Source organism: Terrapene carolina, unplaced genomic scaffold (assembly GCF_002925995.2).
Source record: "Terrapene carolina triunguis isolate 2854851 unplaced genomic scaffold, T_m_triunguis-2.0 Scaffold97, whole genome shotgun sequence".
Lineage (NCBI taxonomy): Eukaryota > Metazoa > Chordata > Testudines > Emydidae > Terrapene > Terrapene triunguis.
Genome location: NW_020664448.1, coordinates 1,220,354 through 1,234,954, shown reverse-complemented (window position 1 = coordinate 1,234,954; position 14,601 = coordinate 1,220,354). Strand labels below are relative to the sequence as shown.

The window sequence follows — 14,601 nt, the reverse complement described above, 5'->3', positions numbered from 1 at the left end:
AGGGGAACCAGCTAGTGACCCCCAGGAAACGCTCTGTCCGGAAGAAGAAGAAAGACCTGGGCCTTTGGGACCATGAGTCTGACAGTGACGGGCTAGCGGGAATGGAGGCCGTGCCAGGGCGGCCCCCCCGGACTCATGAGGTCCTGGCACACCTGCCTCTTCCTGCGAACGATGGAGCCAAGCCGCCCTCGGTGGCAAAGAGGCTGGTAGCGGCAGATTGCAACAGTGGGAACACCTTTGCCGCCCTGCTGGGTGAAGCCAAGGCAGTGGGCAGCGCCGAAGGGCACCGGCAGTACATGAGGGGCATGTCAGAAGGCGTATCCGCTGCTCACTTCCCGCTGGCCGCAGCGCCACCTGTACCCCTGGTCTCCCGCGTCTCCAAAGTGAACATCCCGCCTTTCGGGCCAAGCCCTTGCGGGTCGAGAAGCAGCAGCAGGTACTCGAGCACCGAGACGCTGAAGGAAGAGGACCACTTTGGGCCCTGCTGGCCCAGCCAAAGCCGGAGCTTCCAGGGGGGCCTCGGCATGTACAGATCTCCCAGCTTCAGCCAAAGCGACAGCCTCACCAGGCTTCAGCAGCAGGTCCGGGTGCGTCCTAAGCTGCCCATGGGCATCGGCAAAGTGAAACAGGACCCTTCCGGTGAGATTCTGCTCCACAGTGGACCTGAGGCCGAGCGAGCCAAGCACAGGAAGTCCATGTCCAATCCTGACATAGCCACTGAGACGCTGACTCTCCTCAGCTTCCTGAAATCGGATCTCTCCGAGCTGAAGGTGAGGAAGAAAGGTGGCGAGGTCAGTGACCAAGAGGAAGGGGCCTTCAGCAATGGCAGGAGTGAGAACTACCAGAGCCCAGCTGGGCACCAGCTGGGAGGCAGAGGCCGAAGTGTGGCACAAACCCCGAACCGGTGGGCACTAGGCGTCCGCCCAACTCTCAAAGACCTCACCGCAACCTTACGCCGGGCCAAGTCATTCACCTATTCTGACAAACCGGCGCCACGCAGGCTCTTCCTCCAGAGCTCCATGAAGCAAAGCTCCTCGGAGCTCCTCCTGGCCAGCAGCAGCGACCATGACAGCGTGGTTTCGGACGGTGATGCTGGCCAGAGAGAGGACGTTGACGGGCTCCCGGTCGTTATCCAGGATCAGTATATTCAGGAAGCACGGCAAGTCTTTGAGAAGATAAGTCGGATCGGCTCCCAGCACGACTACGGCTTTGTGTCAGATCAGAAGGACCGCGCAGGTGTGAAAAGTGGCGAGGAGTTTACAGAGAACCAGAAGGAAGCCGATGCGGCCCTTCTGAGTAGCAAAGAGCACAAGCAGTGTCTGAAGAAAGAAGAGTCTGAAGAAAACCTCTCCTGTGGGAAGTCCATGGAGGAGCTCTCGGGTCATGAGTCTAGCATGACCGATGAAGGCATCGTGACGGAGCCTGAGATGGGTCCCACCAACGCTGCTTACGGGGATCTCCGTCAGGCTGTCGCAGCGTGGACACCAGCCAACGCCGGCGTAGGGGAGGGTGACACTGATCGAATGAACAGTAAAGAGATTCCTCTCCCTGGGCTCGCAGCTAGAATGAACCATGAGGGTGCTGCTGTTGATGACGCCCTTCCTGGTAAAGCCATGGCCCAAGGGTCCCTAGAGGCACCTTCCACCCCAAGCACTCTGCGGCGCCGAAGGAAGTTTCCCTCCGTTGGCAACAACTGGTCCGATTCCAGCAACGGGGAATCCAGTGGCGAAGCCTACAGATCCCTAAGCGACCCCATGCCCCACAGGAGGTGCTCGATCACAGAAGAGACCGAGAACTTCTCAGTGGACAGTAATCTCCTAGGGTCCCTGAATTCCAAGGCCGGTGTCCCAGAGTCTTTGGCCATGGCTCTGTCCGAGTGCACTGGCAGCGCTGCCAGCGACCTGTCCGTCTGTAGCGATGGACTCAAGGATTACAACACGGTGATCCAGAACATTGTTAGCCAGCCCGGCGCCATGGACAAGGTGATCGACGAGCGGGGAAATGGTAAGACAGTCAAGAAGAAATCGTTCAGTGACCCCAGCCGTCGCAGTGAGTTGGCCAGCGCAGGCTTTGAGGGCCCCAGCGAGCCAATCAGTGAGATGGACCAGACCATCCCGCCTTCCAGCAGCGAACCCATCCTCTCCGAGCAAAGGGACGAGGTGGGGGAGCTGGAGGAGCTAGGCCAGGAGGTTGAGAAGCTGCGCTCTCAGTCTGAGCACGTCCTACCTGCAAAAGCAGGAGGCAACAATGCAGGAGAGGCCGCTCAAAGCTATAGCTTTGACCCCAAGCTGGCGGAAGTCCTGTCCCCCAGGATCATCAGGCGCAGTTCCAAGAAGCGCACCAACCGGGTGACTCACCAGGAGAATCATGAGACTGCATCCTCTGCCACAACTCCTGCTACTACCCTGAGTAGGTCCAGGCCTGCATCCAAGCATGTCCGGCACACCAGCGAGCCTGCCGCTTTCCTCCCCATCTCAGCACCTGAGCCTCATGGGTCGCTCAGTCAAAACGTCCATGTAACTGTGCCAGAATCTTCACCTCTCCCCATCAAATCCTACCCTGTACTCCAAGCTCCATCCTTGGAGGATGTCACCAAGCAATACATGTTGACTCTTAACTCCGGGGACTTGTCTTCTGGTGGCACTGTGGATATGCCCAGGTCTTCGCCTGCTACGCCGACTACTTCAGAGCCCAAGCTGCTGAAATGTCCAAAGCAGCAGGAGGAACACAGCCCGAGCAGCACCAAGAGCAAGCCTCAAGTGGTAAGTGCTCCTGGCTTTAAGATGCTCTAGCTTAGGACCTGATCCAAAACCCAGTGAAGACAATGGAATTTTTTTCTTTGTCTTCAATGAACTTTGGATCTGGCTCTTGGGGGGGGGCAATTCTCCTTTCATGAACACCGTTGTAAATCTGGAGGAACTCCATTGACTTCAATTAAGTTACTCCAGACAAATGAGATCAGAATCCGGCCCTTAACTTAATTCACTGCTATCCAAGCCCTTACACAGGGCAAACTCCCATTGATGTGAATGTCTGAATTCGGACTCCGTAATATTGGGTAAAAGACACAGGTTTTGGACCCATTTTAGTGAATGACTGTTTTCTTGCTTTCAAATTCAGTCCTAGTGTTTTGTCTCTCTGGAATGCTACATAAGGTCTCCGTAAACTGTTGTTCTCTTGGCTGGCAGTGGTTTTATTTGTTTTTATTTTTTTGCCTTGAATGTTGAACAAAAGTTGCCTTTTCCTAGTCTATAGGGAACGTGCATAGCCTTTTTCTTTCATTATTATCCCTGATATTCTGCCCGTCGTACTGTAGCTCAAGAACACATCAATTGTTTTAAATATATATATAATCTTGAAATTCCTACCTGTGGGGAATCTGTTTAACAGGAATAAATGCAGCTCTTTCCCCCCCTACAGCTGAGATTCTTTTTGCCACTTTAATTTTATTCAGGCTTGTTGATAATTTGTGACATTGCTAAGGGCTTCAGAAATAAAACAGACCTTTTTTTAAAAGTATCAAAATCAGGGAAAACGAAAAAAAACAACAACAAAAGTTTGTTGCATATTAATGATAACCAAGGTCAGCATCCTGTTCCCATAGTAATTAATGAGGATTTTGCCTTTGGCATTAGTGGAAATAGAATCGGGGCCCAATGTTACGACCAGACTGCAAATTGGTATTCAGGGAAGTTGATTTCTAGCTACAAACCACATCCCTATGTTCTGGTCTGTTTGTTCCCTTCCTGGTTGAAATCTCTGTCAGGGTGGAGTGTTCTGTGAAATACCCGTTGCTCTGATCTGTTTGATTGAAATATTGAGTAGATTAAGATGTCTCTGATGTGCTGGAGGATTACATTGGATGCAGAAAGATTTTTCCGGTTGGCATAGGAGAATTTGGAGAAGACCGCCAATCTAGCTTGAATCACGTGACTTTCCGACGGGAGCAAGGGGCTGAGAAATCTCAACAGCAGTGTCTTCTGAAAGGTGCTTTGAAACAGTTCAATATTATTAAAACAGAATCCGCATTGTGGGTGAGATTTGCAGTTGACTTGATCTAAAGTTCCCTTGAAGTTGCATAGGCGAGTTTTGTTTCTTCTTTCACTCCTATAATCGGAAACGATCATTGTGGCTGGTGTTACGGTCTGCTCGTGTCACTTTTTACCTAGTAAAATCTCTTCTTTTGGGGGAGGAGCAGGGGTGTGTGTGTGTGTACTTTTGCATGGTTTGTTTACGAGAGCTGAATGCCGTGTTCACCAGAGCATAAACTATCTACTAAATTGGCAACAACTGTTCTCTTGCTCCATTGTATTTGCCCCTAGTCATGTGGTTGGGGTTTTTTTTGGACTTTTCTTTCAGTGGTTTTCTTGCAAAGGCGTTTGAGTTTTATTTGTGTAATATGCTACTAGAATTGTGAGAGCCTGACCATGCCTTACTGATTTATGGGATCGTTACTCATCAGTGTGGAGCAACTACTACTGATGTAATGCTTTCACTTTTACCTTTGGCTTCTTCCCGCCACCAATCCCCGCATTTGTTTGCTTTTCACTACCTGTTGTCTCTCATCATATGCTTCGGTTGTAAGCCCTGTGGGGCAGAGACTGCCTTTGTAAAGAGGCTGTGATCCTTTGATTGGGGCCACCCTAAATAATAGTCCGGTGGGAGGGCCACACGATCCGGCCTTGTGATGACTGTCTCAGTCTGAAACAATGGGCAGGCTGGAAATCCCACCTCCTGTGTCTAGTGGGCAATTCATTCGCCCATGTTGTCAGTGGTTGAACAGCTCTTCACTGGTAACCGTGGGCTGGCTCCGTGGCTGGTGGAAATGGGAGTGAATCCAGCCCTATCGAGATGTTCATAACTGAGGAGCGTGGGGGGGGAAGGGAACAGTCTTGTCACGTTGAAAAGCTTTTGGAGGAGAAGAGTTTACCACTGTTCTGGTGTGTGATTTATGGATGCTGGTAGATTGCCCAGTCCCACGTTGAAAAATTAGCAGCAGCCAAGCAAGAAGTGACCGGCAGCCAAGCTGCTGGGCTGGGGCAGGTAGTTGTCTGTAACCCTGAAAGGTCATTGCTAGGGACTGAGTTGTTTCTTGATAGAGTGAGGAACTGACACTTCCTTCTGTCCGAGTCACCTGACTGGGAAGAACCAAGGAGTCTTAAGTCTTGTCAGATGTTTCAGTTTTGTTTGATCTTGGCAAGTGCTGTGTGGTTTGTTCTGTTTCTTTGGCAATGGCTGGAAGGGAGCAGGGCTGGTATCTGCACTAATTGGAGCAGTCTGTTTTTCTGAAAGAGACTGGGGGGAGCTGGCGCTCCGCTGGTTAGTGTCTCATTGAATGAAGTGTGTGTGCACGCCTGCGCATAAAAGAGAGAAGGGTGGATGGGTGGCTACAGAGGATTCTTACTGGATGTTAATTTTTTACTTGAATTGGGCTCAAATCAAAACCCCAGATCCAAACAACCTCAACTTCGGGCAAATTCAGACCCAGATCTGGACTTTTTCTGTGACCCACCTTGCAAGAATGGGCCAAACCAAATCGCCCCAGCTCCAAACACCCTTGTGCTTTAGGAAAGTTTGGATCTTGATAAAGATCCAGATTTGCCCGTGGACCTATAACAAGTCTGGACCAAAACAGCCCTGATCTTTGTAGCTTGGGCCTTCCTCTGAGTTTTACCAAAAGCTCAGCAGCTGTGTTCAGTCATTTGAGTTTTGTTTTAGGGACAAGTTTGCCTTGAGCTGAATCAGAAGGAACTCTCCATCCTTCCCCCCCCCCTCCGCCCAACCGCGTTCTCCTCTACCCCCTGTGTTCTCCAGTATTAAACTCCCGCCGCTTTCCTTTGTCAGGACTCATTCCAAATTATATATATGTGAGTCTCATTCCTAAAGATTGTTTATTATAAAGGACCTGCAAGGAGGAGTAGCCCGGGCAGCTACAAACAACCCTCTGAGACAAATGATCTTATCTCCAAGTACTGTCTGGAGATTTCAGATTGGAGAGGTTTGTTTTGGGATTGAACCTCGAGGTTGAGCTTGAATAGAAAAAGGTTCCTTCACTCTTTCCTGGCGACGGCACGTTTAACAGTATCCGTACCTAGTTATCACCAGCTGGGTCCTACGAGGAGCTGAGCACCTACGGCCTGGTGAAGTCAGTGGGAGTTAAGGGCACCATGCCCAACAGTGGAATCCCCTTTTTTCATAATATTATCCAGAGATCAGGACAAAAACCCCGTTCCGGCCGTTTGTGCTGGATGTTAGGAGACTGTTCCTAACCCAGCTGCTTAGAATGAATTTTAAGATGGGTCATTTACGGGTGTCTTTATCAGGAGCCGCAGTGACTTTAGGAACGAGTAAAGGAGCCGCAAGGAGTGAATTCGGGCCAAGGTCCACAAGGTATTTAGGCTCCTAACTTGGAGCCTAAATACCTTTGCGGATCTGGGCCATAGTCTCCAATCTTTAGAGTGGCTAATAATAATAGTACTTATTTTCTAAGCACCGGACAGACTTTGAGGCCAGTCCATTGTTCCCTGGGTCCCCAGGCCTGCTGCTGATCTCAGGATGCAGGATTAGGCCCTCAGACTAATTAAGCCTCACAACACCGCTGTGAGGCTGGCAGGGGGAGTTTTATGATCCCCATTTTACAGATGGGGAAAACTGAGATTTGTTCAAGGCCGTAGAGGGAGTCCAATGCCAGAAGCCAATTGAGAGTGCAAGGGTTCCTAGTGCCCAGGTCTGTGCTGCAGCCAATGGAATCTCACCTTCTGTCTCCACCTCCCCAACCAGGAGTGGTGCTTTTCCAGCAATTGTTGCTTTTATTTTTCACCCCTCCTGGGCCCGATTGCTTGTGTGCTACGCCCAGGGTCAAAGCACTCCGGCAATGAGAGCAATTTACACCAGATCTGCAGCGTGACTCTGCTGCGGTCTCTTGCCCCGAACTCAGAGTTGTGCTCAGACAGGCGCTGCGCATTTTTGGCAAAGTGGGTGCGGCCAGGAGGGAAGTAGGTTGGAGCCAAGTGGCTTCTTTAAGGCTACATGAAACAGCCAGGGGCTGCTTTAAGGGCTCTCCAATGTCCCTCCCAAATCTTTTGCGGGACAGTGGGGTGGGGGAACTTGGTGTTCTCTATAGTGATGCCGGACATGAGAAGGGGAGGTGAAAGGGTGAGCTGGGCCTTTAAGGGGATCAAGTCCCCGCTCTGACCTGGGCCTAGAAATAAGAGGCAGGTCCTTTTTCCTAGTAGGCAGGAGATTTGGTATCTGAGCGGCATTCTGGGGCCAGTGTACCAAGAGGGAGCTAGGAATGGGCCATGCGTGGGGCTCAGTGAAAGGGGTCCAGGAGTCAGGCCAAAGTCAGAACGTGGCCTGGAGAAAAGTGAAGCAGAGTCGGGGTTTCTGGTGTAGGGTCCTTGGGCCAAAGATTGGGGTAGAGGGCGAGCTTGGCTCCCCCTATCGTGCCACCAATAGGAGGCGGAAAACCCCACAAGCCAGGGTAGGAAGCTGTGGCCTTGGGAGGCCAGTGTCTGTGACATCGGTGAGCCCGATACTGGAATACTGTGGACAGTTCTGGGGTGCACATCGTAAAAAAGATGTTGGAAAGTGTGCTGCGAAGAACCACGGGAATGATGCCAAGGCTGGAAAAAAATGCCTCGCAGTGAGAGACGTAAGAATCTTAAAAAGAAGATGGAGAGGTGGCTTGATTAGTGTATCAGCACCTTCATGGGGAGAAAATACCAGCTAGCAAAGGGCTCGTCAGTCTAGCGGAGAAAGGCAGATCAAGAACCAATGGGTAGAAGCTGAAGCCAGACAAATTCAGGGCAGAAATAAAGTGCAAATTTTTGAACAGTGAGGACAGTTAACCACTAGAACAAACTACCAAGGGAAGTGGTGGATTTGCCATCTTGTGATGTCTTCAGATTGAGAGGGGCTGTCTTTCTGGAAGGTTTGCTTCAGTCAAACACAAGTTGTTGAGCTCTGGGGTGACTGGGGAGAATTCTACGGCCTGGGATACATACAGGAGGCCTGGGATACCTACAACCTGGGATATATACAGGAGATTAGACCAGATGATCTAACGGTCACATCTCGCTTTAGAAATCTCTGAGTGCTGTCACACCGGAGCGATAAGGTTGCCAATTCCGGTTGGACGTATTCCTGGAGGTTTCATCACATGACATAATATTTAATTGAACATTAATCTTTAATTCCTGGGGACTCCGGGACAATCCTGGCGGGTTGGCAACCCTACGAAGGGAGAAGCAGGCAGACCCTCAGCAAAGCGACTGTATAATCCAGACCCCAGTGTACTCCACTACAACCTGCTGACAGTAGTGACACACACACCACTTTTGTGTTGTGGTTTTTTTCCTCCTCTCAGCACTGCTGGGAGAGAGTGAGCCGGGGTGAAATCCTGGATTGACCCCTGGGTTCTTGACCTCCTTGGGCCTCCTCAGCAGAACGGTTTGCTAAGTGCCAGCCCCCCAGCCCTTTTGACAGTGGGGCAGCAGGAGACTCGCAGAGCCTTGACAACCGGTAAGGATCCGTGTGATGGAAAGAACCCAGACCGAGTTTGCAGAGCAGGCAGTTGTCTGGATCCACTGGGATTCGGGGTGACAGTCTAGAAAGACATGTCCCAGTTCAGACACTTAGGGGGTGGGAGCTTAGGGGTTATTGCAGGTTTGGGAGCTTACGCCTTGAGAAGCTGTGGTGCAAGTTAACCTCTGTGGGGCTTGCAGTTTAGCTGCCCCGATGCAAAATCCCCTACGGCGGACAAGCCCTGCGTTTCGTGTGATCTCTCAGGGCTCGGTACAGTGCAGGCTTATTTGGTGGGGTTTTTTGAATGAAGTTTTCCCATGACTCCCTGAAGTGTTTCAATAGACGGATTTCCTGAATTGCCTGTTGCGCCACTTCTAGTGCTGCGGCTTGCCAGTCCCGTGACCGCTGCCTGCAGGATGCGTCTGCGTCCTGACATGCTCAAGGAGCTAGATGGCAGCTGTCAGATCAGGGAGGGAGCTATCAGTCCTGAACACTCGCAGCTCCAGAGGTTTGGAAGTTTTCCTGGTGTTGGGGGGAAGCAATTCATTATTCAGGTGCAGCTGGGAATGAGGAGCTAAAGGGGAACTGCAAACATAGATAAGGAGTTGGTGTTTACAGTACTTGAGCAATGAGTGCGGAATGCCCTGGCTGGGCTAACGCAGATACCCACCAGGTTAAGAGGAGCATTCTGCACAACTAACCAAGAACTCCCCTCAAATGTTTTCCTTTGGGATCCCCCAGTTGGGAAGATAGGTCCGATGATCCAGATCCTCAAAGTTATTTAGGTGCCTAACTCCCACTGAAGGATCTGGGCCCATGTCTCTAGAAAGGGAGCAATTATGCAGCCACTCCATAGTGGGTAGTCCATATAGAAGATAATGGCCTACTACGGCTAGCTCATGGAGTTACTCCTTTAGTTCAGGTGGGAGGGGATCTGTGCTGTGGCACTTGAAGGTCTTATGTTCAGACAGTGGTGATGGCTGTTGTGCATGACTGATGTGACTCAGGTATTTCTGGATGTCTGAGCAAACTCAGCTGAGCGTTTGTCCACTTGTCCACCAAGTGCTTCCTAGACTTACCTAAGGGATCGGGCCGTGAATAGCTACAGTAGTGGAAGGAGTCAGACAGCGGGGAGTGTGTGAAATGGGACAGGGATTTGGCCTAGGGGCGGGCCAGCTGTCATGGTGTGCTGGGAGCAGGTCAAAGGAAGGCATTGAAGAGTGTGCGTGTGAAGGGGGAGGGGCTTTTTCATTTTTGCAGGAAAATTGGTTCACGCTAAAGTCAGCAAGAAAAAATTGTTGTTTTTCTAAACACTAATGAAGTGATGTTTTTTGAAGGGATACCATACTATGTTTCTCTTCATGCCTCAGACTAGATAAATAGAAAATCCCACACCAGATGTTCTGTACAGCACAATTGTGAACACCTAGCAACCTAGTCAGCAAACCGTCAGAATGAAGCCCTTTCTGGAGTGGAATTACTCACCGGGTTTGCGTCTCCGCCCCCCCCCCCCCTTTGACTTTTTTTTTATTATTTGTGAAAAATAATGTGAAGAATGCTATGTGATCATTGTACGTCCAAATGCTGATTCAGTAGAGACGCCTCCAGAACTGTTTGGGCGGAAGAGAAACTGGAAGGGAAAATTGCAGCTACTGTGTGTTTGCTTGAGTGCGTTTGTACAGCCTTCCTGGGAGTCGTTTCATTTCATTACGAGCCTGCTGTGTGTAGTGCAATTCCCTGAAGTTATTGACTAGTTTTCTTTGCAAATGAATGTGATTTGGGTTGCTGGAAATATTACTAATAACAATGCTTTTCATCTGAGAACTTGAGTGCTTCATAAATATTAATTAAGCTTCCTGTTAGTTGCTGGCCTCATTTTTCAGACGCGGAAACAGGGGCACCGAGAGACCGAATGATTAGGCCAAGGTTGCACAGCAAGTCAGTGCTAGAGTTGGGAATAGGACCCAGGAGGCCGGAGTGACAATCCTTTCCTGCTCGTCATTAGACAACTCTACACTGCATTGCTTGATAGACTGCAGCTGAGGAACTCTGAGATCCTAATGCTAGAGATGGAGATTTTCAGAACCATAAGAGGGACCTTAACCTTGAATCCTAATTGAAAATCACGCTGTAGTTAGGAAGTAGCTCCGCGCACACTCCAGCACATTCAAATCTGGCTGCTTTCCCCAAACGCTCACATGCTAACACCATCCTCAAGGGCGAGCACTGGAAAAGCACTCTGCTCTTGGATTCTGGCATCCCCAGAAGACATTGATTTGAGAAACCGAGTTTGAGTTGGCAGGTATGATGACCAGCTCCATGAGCCATCTGGGAGGTGGTACAGTCTAGCGGGCAAAACTTGTGCCTGGGCATCAGGGCTCCCGTCTTCCATCCTAGTTCTGCTGCTGGATGATTTGGAGCAAAGCGCTTATCTCCTCTCCATGCCTCAGCTTCCTCACGTGTAAAGTGGGGATAATAAAATTGGCCTCGCAGGGGATTAATTAATGTTTGTAAGCGGCTGGTGAAAAGTGCTATTTAAGTGCAAAGTATTCTCCTTTGCCTGCCAGCACAGCCTGTTATTAGTAACACACATAGTATGTAGGCTCAGAAACGTCATGCAAGTATTTCCAGTATTCTGTTCAAAGAGTCATTCAAGGTTCTTCTCTAAATAAAGGACCCACACTTGCACAGAGAAATTATTTGGTGAGGTGTAAGCTGTAGGCAGTGACGTGGGTGTTCCAGTAGGTGGTAGCACTGAATCCCACCTGGCTGAGGGCTCTGTGCTGATGGACGTGTTGGCCTTCAGACAGAATGTAAAATGGAGAGCCCAGCCATTACAAATCCTATAGTGGACTTCTGGTCCCAGCCTTCTGGCCAAATTCAGATATAGGTGAATCCTTTCTGCTTACCTAGGACCTTCCTCTGACTTTGGTACAATTTTCTTCACTTTCTGTTGTAAGTTTGTTGCCCCCTGGCTGGGGTTTGTTGGAAGTCTCCCATCCAAGAATTGTCTGGGCGTAGTCCTGTTTAGCTTGGGAGTATTGGCTGTTTCCCAGCACAAGCTAGGCTAGCTGTATGGATTAGTCCCTGCTGTGAAGCAACCTTTAGGACAATAATGTCCTTAAATCACTTTTGGTCTCTGGCACAGTGGTTCTTTATTAATAGCGGAAGTTGACTCCTAAGAAGTTGACATTTTCCTTGACTTCCTCATGGAGGGAATTGCCTTTGATGGTGCTGCTTCATCAAATTGTTATTGGTTAAATATGTTGTTGTGGCTTTTTCCCATGCAGAGAGATTTTCTCCTTAACACATGTTGACAATGAAATCTCAATTAACATGATTCAGTTGATGATAACGGAAACTATGTATCTGGTAAGTTTCCAACAAGTCTATACAGGCTTCTGGGCTTGTTGCTTTAACATAATTAAAGGTGATTTGCAAAAGAAATAAAATTTGGCTTATGTCTTCTTTAAACTTAGTGAAATCATGACACACACAAATCAAGGTGAATAAACGAAAGGGCTTTTTATATTAATTTAAACATAACAAAATACACATAAACTTTTCATAATACATAAACGTCTCGTAGTATATTAACCATTTGCTACCTAACCTTAGTTATACTGTAAACATTTAATTGTATGTAATATGAATGGGGAAAATATAAATCAATTATTTGCAAGACACAATTTACAAACAAAGAAAATTTGCTTATAAAAATCCACCTAGTTCAAGAAAAAATATGGAAGTAAGATAAAGAATAGAAGGAAAATTCAGAGAAGTGGGATAGAGATAGGAAGGGAAGGAAGTGAGCAAAGAAGCGGGGGAGGTGATAGATGCCAGGCATTTAATAGGATCATTCAGATAGTGCCACGAAAGCATCCCATATCTCTGAGAATTTTCCTTGGGTATTTCTGGTATTATATACAGTTCTTTCCATGGTGGCCAAACTGATGATGTCTATGCTAGGTCTTCAATTCTTGGTTGCTTTTTGGATTTCCATTTCTGTAGTATCAGCCTTTTAACGATTATTAGTGCTCCGCTTAGCCAAAGTCTTTCCAATTGATTCTGGGGAAGGGCTTTTTAGTCACTGCATGAAACTCTTTATTTGTTTCTATTACCTCCTATTAATCTCCAATGACTAATGCATTGTTTGTCAAAAAGAGACCTTTGTTAAGAGTCAACATCTTGCTTCAGTTAAAATGCAGACGCTCAGAGCAGACATCACAGAGACCTCCCAGTGGTCTTGCAGCAAAACCAGGGAAACAGCAGACGAAATAGTCCTGGGTTTTCTACGGTAAAAATTTAGCAGACCCCTCCCCTTTCCTTTTTTCATCTTTTCTTTTAATTTTGAACCTTCCAAGGCTGCTGTGTCCGCCATAAAGAAGCCAAGAAGGCCACCACCCCCTTTTTGTCACTTTTAATAAAATCCGGTGGATACAGATTAACTTTCTGAGCTTTACTGTAGATGCCGATAGCCACTGTCATTGTTGAGGTTGCCAAACTCATCCCCTGAATCCCACTGCTGCCACCCCAGTGCCCTTCATATGAGGTTAAAGCTGCTTGTACAGCATCGTTAGTATTTTCAAGGGACGACCATGTGCGTGGTGGCAAAGGCAGTCCCTGCCCAGGCATTGTACAGTCTAAGCAAGACAGAGTGAGGGCAGGACACCGAGGAGGAAAGAACTAGAGTGTATGGGCCAGATCATCAGCAAATGCAAATCATTATAGGTCCACTGATTTACACCAGCTGAGCTTTGGGCCCTATTCGCTAGGATGCAGATTGTCACCTTGGTGCAGCTGAGGTGTAGTGGTACAGTTAAGGCCCAAGGTAGGCAGTGGGCTGCCATATTGACTTCAGTGGTTTACACTAGAGGGTGAAGCTCTGCTGCAGCCATGTAACCGTATTGACTTCAACGGGGGTTGCGTGATTGGAACTGACAGCAGAGTTTGGCTCTGGGTCTCTCTGAAAAGCACGGAGCAGAAACTCTAACTTCCTGCCAGGGACGGGGGTAACCGGGGCAGGGATCGGCGGAGTGCTCCTTACCTTGGGTGAACTTTCAGGCTGCCGGACTAAGCAAAGTGGGTGCAAATTTTCCTTTTAAGGGCATAATTTCAGCTGGATCTTTGAATCTCTCTCCTGCCTTTTGGTCTCTTTGTGCCGCAGCCATAACATAACTTAAAACAGTATTTTATTTCTCTTTGATTTATTATATATGGGAGCAGGACGCTGAGATGTTTTACTTCAGATGGCACCAGACGTGAACTGAGTGGGGTGGAGGGGAGCTCTGGAATGGAGTTGCTTTAATTACAGGACAAAGTGCCCGGGACCCAATATAACTTGGCATTATCGTTTTGGCTTCAAGGGGAAATTTACATGCTCCGTGACTTGCGGATAAGAAATGATCCTTTTTTTTTATCTCAGTAGGAAGGGCCAGGGCTGTTCTATACAGAGTCGCCTCAGATCCCAAGTGACTCGGGTGAAGGGTTTGGAGCACATTAATTTGTTAATCGGTCGCTTAGACCTGGCAGCAGGAGCCTGGGAGAGTGGGGCTGGACATTTTCCTCTGGTAAACCCCAGTGTCAAGGGGGTTTTTCAACCAAGACTGAGTTCGCCTGGGTTGAAATTTTGGTGGATGAGAGCTCAGGTCAGGAGCGAAAAGCGTATGAAAAATGAATCTTTGTAACGCTGTCTAGATGCGCTTGTCCCTCTGATCATCCCTGTTTTACACTGAGGGGACGGATCCTGAGCTAGTGTAAATTGACCTCACTTCGGTGTGGTCCATGGAGCAATGACAAGGTAGTGCCAGCTGAGGGTCTGGCCCCAGATCTTCCAAAGGACTCAGGGCTGTATGTGTCAGGGGCTTGTGGCAAAGAGCGATGAAGTCAGCAGGAGCCATTGACTTCTCTGAGTGTTGGATTATGGCCTCAGTGCTCAGTACCGGCCTTTGGGGCCAGACTTTGTAAAAAGCTCAGCTCTTGTTTAGCCACCTGTGTAAGGGCCGGATCTGTACCAGAGCTCGGCACCTGCCATGTGCGTGTGTGTGTGTAAAGCCTGGCTCTGTGTGTGTGTGT

At 48.8% G+C, this 14,601-nt stretch overlaps 1 protein-coding gene across 1 annotated transcript in view; it reads left to right on the top strand.

Moving 5' to 3' along the window:
* Positions 1-244: 244 nt before the first annotated feature.
* ARHGEF17 (Rho guanine nucleotide exchange factor 17) overlaps positions 245-14,601 on the top strand; it is a 241,481-nt gene continuing 227,124 nt past the window's right edge. The window contains exon 1 of the mRNA XM_026651700.1: positions 245-2,762. Within this exon, the coding sequence (XP_026507485.1) occupies positions 297-2,762 (2,466 nt within the window). The 5' untranslated portion in view covers positions 245-296. The remainder of the gene's footprint in view (positions 2,763-14,601) is intronic.